We start from the raw sequence: 10,571 nt of genomic DNA on the forward strand, positions 1-10,571 counted from the left end.
TTCACATTTTTTGACAGCTTTATGTGACGTTTATAAAATGTGCAGTGTTGCGTGTAGCCTGTTACATTTGAATTGCATTTTGACTTTTCAATTTACTGTCACCGCACTGAGCGCGCATGCATAAGCGTTTATGTTCATTCTCCTGACACATTCATGGATTCCACTGTAATATTGAGTGAAAATAATTTAATTTTGATCTTTTGTTTTATCACATACTCTACGTTGAACATCAAAAATATGGTATTTATAGCGAAACCCTATATATAATCTTCTAGGAAACAAATTTCGTCTACTTGTTGCACCACACTGGACATTGTAAGCTCAAGAAGCACTYATGCAAACTGCCGATTCTGYGACATGCAACAGAACCTCCTGAACTTCTGGTGTTAAACAATACAGCAATCTGCAGCACCAGGCTTGAGGTTCTGGATCCATGTTTCCAATAGCACCTAGTTGTGCTGGGGCTAGTTGAGTTCGTATGACTTAGGGTAGAGCACAATAGACATTAGAACACGGTCGAGACATGRGGATATATAGTTTTTCTGTATCAGAAAGACACTCAAAAAGTTCTAATATCCGTAATACTTTCTTATAAATGCGTGGAAGTTAATTCCACCGACTTTTCGCGATTTATGACTGGGTTTGCGTGTTCTGACCGATCCGCTGATATTTGTGCGACAGATACTTCCGGCCCGCTAGTGGTTCAGTGAACGTTCAGAAGTCAACACAGTTCGTCTTCATTCTAGTTCTAGTTGTTTTAACCGATTCCGTTTCATGCGAATAAGCTAAAAGCTTTGCTAGGTGCAAGTTTTCGAAGTTGTTTGGAGGAAGTATGGCCTTTTCTGTACTTCSTTATCGACAGTAACTCTTTTGCAAGACCAAAGTCTTTTGATCTGATATCTTTAGCCATGAAATTGATATCAAATGTCTTAGCAAATGTTAGAGAAGCTGTAAGTGTCTTAAAGGCATATGACAGCTTCATTAGTTATTTATGAGTTTTTGGTATCAAAAAGACTTATTTTCAACTGTCTCGAAGATTACATAGCTGTTCAAGAAGTCACGGAGCTCCTAAGCACATGCTGCCGCTTACATGCCATATCCATCTRAAGCTCAATCTAAAGCTTTATAAAAAAAGATTGGAAGCCACACAGAACTTTTGTAGGGCTCTACCGGAAAAATACGCGCTTTTTCAATAAGACCAGACCATGAGTAATAACCAAGTGTAAAAATTACAGTTTTTCTTTCTTCTATTCRGTTCGAAATTAAATTCATAATATATAATGTCTCCTATAGGTGAAGAAGTAAACCCCTCTGAAAGAGATATAATAGTTAAACTCCTTAAAGAAGGGAAAACATACCACGAAATCGGTTGGTTTGTTGTAAGAACACATTCTTCAATACAAAAGATTATTCAATATTATAAAGATACTGGCGTTTTTGTATCTAGGCACTGCTCAGGGAGGCCAAAAATACTAACCGACCGTGAAACAAGTAATATTTTGCAAAGTGTGAAGCAAAACCCCCGTCTTACTGCATCAACGATTGCTGAAAATGTTAAAGAAAATTTTAAAAATATCCTCTGTACTGACACAATTCATAAGATTTTAAAGAGAGCAGTTTATCATGGTGACGTCGCACGCAAGAAGCCGTTCACATCGCTAGTGAATAAGCAAAAGAGTATTGCTTTCGCAAAAGAGCACTTGAGCAAGCCACAGGAGTTTCGGCAGCATCTTATTTTTTACGATGAGGAAAGTTTACCGTTTTTGAAATCAAGGGGCGTAAGACTGTATGGCGAAAAACGAGCACTGCACTGCACTTGTTAACGAAAGCTTGGTGCCTTCTGTGAAACACGTTGGTGGTGGAGCAAGGATAGTAATGGTGAAGGCCCAATGGAATCAATATTTWAAAAGTAATGAATCGGGTCTAGGTAGTGACTACTATTTCCAATAACACAACGACCTAAAGCATACCGCAGACATAATTAAGCTTTGGTTACTCTACAACTTTCACAAGCAGCTTCGAACGCCACCACAGTTATGGGATTCACTGGAACGAAAATCCGCCAAAGCACTGCACGAAGAATGGGCAAAAATCTCTTCGACAGAAACCTCAAAGCTTATTGATTCAAAGCCAAAACTTTTAAAAACAACAGTCTTAAAAATTATATCCAACTTTCTAATAAATTTTAAGAACAACGCCGAAGGCGAAAATAATAATATATTTTAAATATATTTAGTCGACTTTTATTCCTTGTACGCAAACTTTTCCTGCCAAGTGTATATACTGTTAGAGTTTGGAATTTTTCACTTTCACTTCCCTCTAACCTCGCTTTCTACGCGAATTACTGTCAACCAATGCACTTGGGCATTTATTGCGCCGTCCCTTAACTCACCTACTTGGGTTCCAGCGCGCTTGTCAACATTTTTAGAAGTGCTTAAATATTTTCAAAGCACTTTCCGAGTTTTGTATATACATTCGATATCAGTAAGTCAGTGTTCCAAATTCTCCCGAATTCTCCCTCTCCTTACCCCATTTTCCTGCGATTTCTCATACACTTTAGAGTTATATTTCCAGTGGTACTGCGTTTACGACTGCTACCGCAGCTTGTGGCTGTCATAAGTGTTCACTACTTCTAAGYTTGTTCAGTTATAACCTCAATGTGCTGCCATCAAATCTTTGTCGCACCCTTTACGACCAAACCATTTTTGTTCGTTTTTCTTGTATTTTATTATTTCTTAGTATGTGTCCCTAATGCACGCATGCACTACAACGGAATCAGGACTGGGGGGAGAAGTGTCATGGTCATTATTGAGAGTATTGCGAAAAATGTGAGAAAAAAAAATTAAAAACTTTGAAGTAACAAAAACTTGTTCTACTATTTTACCACGAGACCGATGAAGTTAAAATGTTATTTGCTTATAATGGGCGTGTCCTAGAATCATACCGAGAGTACGCCATGCCTTTTAAGCTTAGCGACCTTAGGTGTAAACTAAGTAAGATGGTGTCTTCATGTATTAAATTTACTTAACTTATTTCTTTCTTTATTAAAGTATATTTTAAGARGTAACCTTTGTATAGGTTATGAGCACTCATTTCATTTAAGTTGCTATAGTTCAACTAGCGCCTGAAAATATGTAATAGCTGTCACAGTAATTAACAATGAACCAAATATGATGGCAATCCCATATAATCCATTGTTTTATACAATTTTACCAGCATCTGAAACTATATTCCCACCTTTGAGTCCTGCAAATTGCGACAGTATGAAGTGTACGGCTATATCCCAACCTAGCGCTGCCTTACCTTCCTTAATATTAAAATTGTATTTAATAAAATATGAAACCATTTTTGGATCAGCCAAATAACTTTTTATTCTTTTCTYCTTCTTTTAGTGATCATAAGTGGCCTTATAAATCGACAAAACTCGTTAGACATCAACAAACGCAACTGCACGGTCCTCCCGCTGACAACAATAGAAGTTTACAAACAAATTCGATACAGAAAACAGTAATTACAGTAATTTTAGCCAATAAAGTAGAAAAAATATGTAATTTTATTTAAAAGAAAAAGTGAAAGAAACAGTAACGCAAAGAAAATAAAAAATAAAAAATAAAAAATGGGAAGAAGAGTCCATAAAGAGGTTTACTGACATTGCTGATGACGGTTTTGAAACCGATGTCGATGGGCAAAGACACTTGCTAATTAAATGCTACACATGGCAGACGCCGCCGAATACAGYAACCTTAAACGGTGAACGTAGAAACGCAAGCACTGGAGCCGCAGCGATGTTGTCCAGCCAGAGCACATAAAATGTTGCACTACTCCCATGACAGTAAATTTGAGTGCAGCAAACGCTCTCGCGCAATTTTTCAAGAGAATACTGAGAAGTTTGAGAATTTTATACAATCCACAGCGCATARCTGTTAATCAGTACATTTTGAGACCAAAGAATTATTACTCAATTCGCTATAAAATGTTGCAAATTACGATACATAAATTTCGAATGTTGCAAAATGTTGCGCAAGGAATAAGCAGATAAGCAAGGAATTCATCAACATTTGTTGATAGAAAGCTCGTTCGATAGCAAGTTCAAATGGATTTTTTTTTTTTTTTTATATGCAACGTCAAGTTTTAATTACAAATGTATGACCAGGCAACCAAAGGTTCATGAAATCATCAGCAAATAATTATTGTTTTTTAAAATATCGCCAAGGATAAATTAAAAAATATATTTCCGCAAAAATGAACGGAAAAAATGCTTTTTATGGACTGCTTCAAGAATTTCAATGAAGATTAAAATAGAAACGCCTTCAAAATAAGACACTAAGTATGCCACGGAGACTGAATCGGATTAAAAAAAAACAAAAAAATATATATATATATGTATATATGTATATCCTACCTTCTCCAAAGCTGAACGAAAAATAATTTTTAGGAACTGCTTGAATTGAAATACATGAAGGTTAGAATAGAAACGGTTTCATCCGCATAAGATTGTGTTGGCACAAAAGCTGAAGCCGACAGACACATTTGAAGCGCTRTAGCTTTGCCGATTGGGCGCTGGAAATGTTGGAAACCAACGACGATTTGCAACGAAAAACCATCTTCTCWGATGAGGCTCACWTCTGGCTTAATGGCTTTGTCAACAAGCAAAATTGTCACTATTGGAGTGAATTAAATCGTTGTGTGGTTCAAGAAACGCCATTTCATATCCAAAAATTGATAGTTTGGTGGAAATTGTGGTTTCTAGCCTCAAATCAAAATTTCATTATAATGATTACAATCTCCACGATGAGTCGATAGTGATGGAAATATCGCTGTCATTCGGACCAGAGTTGAGGCCAATTCGATCAATCGGTTCAATAGCGTTCTGCACGTTTGGTTCTCTCTTCGATGAGGTTTATAACACYAATTTTTTTCCACGGAATTTGATGAAATCGTCGTGGATTATCTATATTTCCAAMAAGACGGTGCRCCGCCTCAYGTTTCATGTTTAAACAYGGACRCATTTCGTGCAAAGTTTGCAAYCCATTTATTTCGAGAACATGCCCAGTCGAATGGACAGCAAAAACATGCGATTTAACGCTTCCAAATTATTGTCACTGGGAGTGTGTGAAATCAATAGTTCACAGCAATCAACCAGCAACGCGTAAGGAGCGCATTCAACGCCGCACCAGGTCATTGAAAATTGGTGGAAACGGTCAAAGATATGCCAATGGAGCCGTGGCCATTTGGCTGGCATTTTGTTGAAAAGTCATAAAAAGCATAAAATTAGTAGATTGGCAAATCCTTTATGCTCATTCCACGCACACGCACGTCGGCAAGGTCGTATTTTACTCTTTTGTGTTCCATAATGCAAACCTGTGGAACTAAATGAATTTTCATACACGATATGTTAAGGAATTAGTTATAGCTCTTGCTTTCCACTAGCAACATGTCCTTTTGGAACACATTGTTATCCATAATAAACATTTATGGATGTTCTTGTGCGCACTACCCCTTACCTATAATATACTAATCGCTTCCCCGTTGGATTGTAAGCATTTCCCCTAGTTGTGGAATCCAAAGGCAGTTGGCAACGCCGCTATRAATATGGGAATAGCTTTGTTCCACCGTTTTCCACATTCCCCACATTACGGTATTGTCGAGAAAGTTGCATGTTATTTTGTTGCTTTGTATTTGTTGTCTCTTCTTCTTTTACTTCTGGCTGCAGACCRCAAAGAAAATACTTGTAGAACTGGCATATGCTATCATTTCATGGTTCGTTAAAGTTTTATTGATTTTATATTTGAATTTRTGCTATCTTTCCATGGTTCCGTTAATGAAAGTAAGTTCAAAAACTGGCTTGCTTAAAAAGTTACAATTTGAATTTCACATAGCTCTCTTGACGCCTTATTTCCTAAGAGGGCGAAAGAAAATACCTTTGAAAGTGAAATTTTCCATTTTATAAATGACATTTGTCATTGTCAAATTCTAGGTGTCAGGTTTTAATCGTTGAAGTGTGAAGAATCTGGACTATAGAGAGCATCCGAAAAAATTCCTTCTAAAGCATTCCAATAAATTCTTAGGTTGTGGCAGATCAAAAACTTCTTCATCTCTTCAACTAGAGTCTAATGTCYAATACAGTGTACTTCAGTGGTTTCAAAGCCTTTTAGAAGCTTGGATGCCTCCGTTTGTGGGTGTTGATTGCATGCAACAGGAATTTATTAGAGTTCTAAGAACGGTTAGAATCAATTATGGATAGGTATACAGTAAATGAAACAATATTCCCTAACCGCCAAAAGTTGATAGTAACAAGGCCTCAAGTGTCTTCAATACTATGGAGAGTTAGGACTCCCCTTTGTTTGTTGGCAGTGTCCCAGGTTGCAGAAGTGGGTCCACTCTTCCGATTTTCGACAGTTTCTCTGCTCTACAGCAGTGTCTATTCGTTTTTTGATAATTGTTATAAATTTCACAAATTATGCACGAATTAGTGAGATATTTAAAAGATTTTTGATGGAAAACAGATATTTCGGTTTTGTAAAAGAAATTTGGTGTTGCCATATTGCTACGATTGTGGCGACGAATTCGTTTGCTGCCATGAATAAACACTTGTTTTTTGTAAATATTTTTTTTGTATAAATATTTCTTTATTTAAATTTGTCATATATATTTTTTGGTTACAAAAAAAATTTTGAATTATTTTATAATTCATACTTTTTATTAAAACATTTATTAAACTTTTTCTCTTACCTCAACTATTTTAACTAGAAACTGCATATTSATTGTCATGTTTGTTAAAAGTTCAATAAATGTTTTAAAYTAATTTTTTAAATTTAATTTCGGTTTGATTTTTATTTGTCACCCTGTTGCGTGCACAAACATCTCGATTRAAATCGATGACATYGACACAAAAGTRTCGATATTTTTGTTGGAATGTCTTCGCTTGATAATTTTCATTTCTAAAATGGACGTCGAGCAGTATTAGCGATATTTTGTGTGCTCCCTTCGCCGTTCAATATCGTATTTGTGATATTCATTTAGGAAAAGCCGTATCGTTTTGAAATATTGTGAAATCGTCGTGAATATAAAACGTACGTAATTTATTTGTATATAAATACTTAAATCTTAAAAGCAGTTGAAATGTGTAGAAAATATGTGTTGCCTTACAAAGCAAAAAAATGTATGCCTCGGTTGCGTTCGTCGGGTCAATATGGTGCAGTCGTTGCCGTCCAAGTTGCATATGCTAATTGTGTACAAAATTTTACACAAATATTTATACGATGGATATACGTGCGTTAATAATTGGAGTATTTTATTAAGATAGTTTTGTGAAAAGAAAATTCCAAATTTGTTTTATATAAAATACATAAATGTGTATATAGAAGTGTTCACTATGAAAAAGGGAATGTGCATGGTGTAGTCAACATGTTCGTGGTGTCATGGATGACCCGAGCAACCGAGCTTTAGTGAGGTGGCAGTTCCTGTATTATAGACGGTTTCGGTGTTATAGACGCGATATATACGTAATAAAGTTAGTGGGCTGCAAGCAAACGGACAATATTTTTTCTTGCAGTCAAATTGCGTACGTGACGGGAAAATGCAATTAACACAGACATTTTAAGCGTGCGTAGCCGGTGGATTTTTATTATTGTGCCTCTTATGTATGCGGTTCCGGTGTTCGTGTGGTATTCGTTACATGATCGATATAAAATGCGGTACTCGTACATATCGGCGTTTATCGTTCGCACAGCAACTGCTGTCTAGCAGCTGCATTTGATTTGATATGCCCATTTTAACCTCTGTTTTCTAATAAAGAAAATATTTAAATCACATTGTTACTAAAAAAGTGTTAAGAAAATTATTAAAATATCCATTATTCTGCATTTTGTTGTTTTCCTAAGTTAAGTTTGCATACCTTGCTTCTACCCACTAATCAGTTTTAGAAAAAATCAAAAGTTATAACAAATATACATACATATTTGCATTGCTTGTTTAAAGTGCTGTTCACTCATGTTTTATTAAAATGTTTCTTGCAGCTTTTTTGTGTAAGTGCTTAAGTGCGCGTTCTATCATAAAGCGTTACAGCTTAATTTAGTTGGCACATAAGCCAACATCGGTTTGCGCGCGAGTATTAAACGTAGAAACGTCGTCGAAAGTACACAACTCAGACGCTCGGCATATATACAAAATACGAATATTGGCGCTTGTCTCGTAGCAATTATTGATTATTACTTGTCCGCCTCTGTAATATCGCTTGAATTTAACATCCTTCACCATGTCGACGTCGCGCAGACGTGGCGAATTAAATCCGAAACTCCATATGGATAGACAGCCGACAGTTGCACGTATAACAGGTATAAATATTAGTTACAGCGAAAAACGTTTAAGCTTTTGGAAGGCACCCAGTGTTGTGTATACTCATCACGAAGCTGACATTAAACATTTTTTCATATGTTTACCTCAATTACAGATCCTTCATTACCTGCTGGCAAACGTCGTGAGATCGATAACGTTATGAAAAAGGCACGCGCTAACACCAACGATTACTGGGACAAAAAATTGCTTGAGGTGGAGGAAAAAGATCCAAATCGCTGGCGTCATACAGGCTACAAGAAAATGTATATACAAGGTGACAGCAGTTCTGGTGAAAGTGAACGYGAAGGTGGTTTTCGTTATAATTCCGCAGCAGGCGGTCCTGCTGGTGGACCTATTGGTGGCCCGCCACCAAATAACGTGCGTTATGGTCGCTCACGTTCACCGCGTTCGCGTAGTCGCTCGCGTTTGCGTAAATCGCCACCTATGTCGCCGCATATGCGWCGCCGTTCGCCACCCATGGATATGGGTGGACGTCGTATGTCTCCACCTATGGACAGTATGCGCGGTCGTCCGCGTTCGCCACCACCACGTGGTGGTGTGCCGCCGCGTTCGCCTTCTGATATGGGTCGTGGTCGTATGCCCTTGCTGAGCGGTGCTGGTGGTGGCAATAATCGTCCACGTTCACCACCCGAACCGCCAATGCGTCGCAAGCCGTCGCGTTCGCCACTWGGTAGGCGGCGCTCACCACCTAGCATCAGTCGCCGGCGTTCGCCGCCACCCGTTGCACCCAATAAAAGGGGACAAATATTGCCGCGTTCAAAGCGCCCACCGTCGCCTCCACCGCGGGTAAGTGATTATTTTATTTTGGGAGATATATATTTGAATACAGCATAACAAGTAATTTTTTTTTTAATATTTATTTGTATTACAGAATTCATGTCGCTCGCGTTCGAATAGTTCGGTTAGTAGCTGCTCGGATGATTCTTGTTCAGTTTGCTCACCCAAACATCACAATAGATCACGGTATGTAACCACCAATTATTTGTTTATTTATTTTCTGAACTAATAATTATTTTTAAAGGTCTCAATCTATACCGCGTGCGCGTATACCAGGTCCGCGTTCTCCGCCGCCAAAAGCATCGTCGCGTTCGCTGCAATATCGTGGTGGACAACCACCACCGAACGGTCACACTTCGTCACGTATGCACGCGCGTCCGTCGTCACCACCACCACAACCAAATGCGCGTTCCGTTGATAAATATCGCGATGACAAGGTTCGTCGGTATAGTCATGACCGCAGCATGGATCGCGTGCCAACAGATGGTCGYCTGAAACTTGTCCGTACGGGTCGGCATTCACCGAATGAAGATCTACGCGTAAAGAATCGTCCGCCAGAGCCACCAGAGCCAGCTACAACTTCTTCATCAGCAACAGTTGCTGTCTCCAAGAAAAAGAAGAAGGACAGAGAAGTAAGTGTTTYTTTTGATTGTTGGCCTAAAGATTTATTTTATAAACAAATTATGTGCATTCCACAGATACGTACACGCATTAAAATTGAAGGTGAAAAACGTAAGAAGCACTCATCGTCAGAATCCGAAGATTCTGGTGGCTCGGATAGTGATAGCTCATTGCCGACATTTATTGCCGCCACCGGTTTGACACTATCCGAACGCTTTGGCAAAATGGCACAATGGAGTATTGATCGCAGCAATATGGAAAATATGCGTATAACCAAAGACTCTACCGGTGGAGCTTTGAAAGTTATGATCGAAGAGGGTCTCGARTCGCCACCGCGTCGTTACTCGTATTCACCAGCTCCGGCTGGTCATTTTCCGGAAGAACTTGCGACCACAGCACCGTCGGGTATGCTGTCGTGGGATGATGTACGCGTACGTTACGAATACTACAAGAGTCGTGGCTATCTGCGCGATCTAGATTTGAAGGTAAAACAATATTTGAATAAAAAAAATAATAATATTTTGTAATGAAATATAATAATTTTCGCAGGACTACATAAAATGGGAGGAATGGTGGTATAAATATCAAGAATGGTTGAAACAAGAACGCTATTATGAATATTGGGAACGTCAACAAATGGCGCGTCGTCGACGTAAGAAGCTACCCATTACGCAGCGTCTAAATTAGGTACTGACCCCTTTCTTGTATTCATTCGTTTCATCGCAGATTAAGAAGTTGTTTTAGAACATGTAACGTGCACACAATTGCGCTAAATGAAAGCGAAAAAAGCATCAACATATGCCACCTACGGTTGT

The 10,571-nt window shown here is 38.3% G+C and overlaps 1 protein-coding gene across 2 annotated transcripts; it reads left to right on the plus strand.

The window, feature by feature from the left end:
* Positions 1–6,925: 6,925 nt before the first annotated feature.
* LOC108966578 (serine/arginine repetitive matrix protein 1) lies at positions 6,926–10,571 on the plus strand (the record flags this gene model as incomplete). 2 transcript variants are annotated; one of them, XM_018929570.1, is given in 7 exon segments in its annotated part: positions 6,926–7,073; positions 8,019–8,336; positions 8,453–9,144; positions 9,230–9,321; positions 9,380–9,767; positions 9,834–10,241; positions 10,306–10,571. In XM_018929570.1, coding segments are annotated over 6 exon segments (1,797 nt in total). In that variant the 5' UTR covers positions 6,926–7,073; positions 8,019–8,257.

The sequence above is a fragment of the Bactrocera latifrons genome, unplaced genomic scaffold (assembly GCF_001853355.1).
Source record: "Bactrocera latifrons isolate USDA-ARS-PBARC rearing strain unplaced genomic scaffold, ASM185335v1 scaffold_164, whole genome shotgun sequence".
Lineage (NCBI taxonomy): Eukaryota > Metazoa > Arthropoda > Insecta > Diptera > Tephritidae > Bactrocera > Bactrocera latifrons.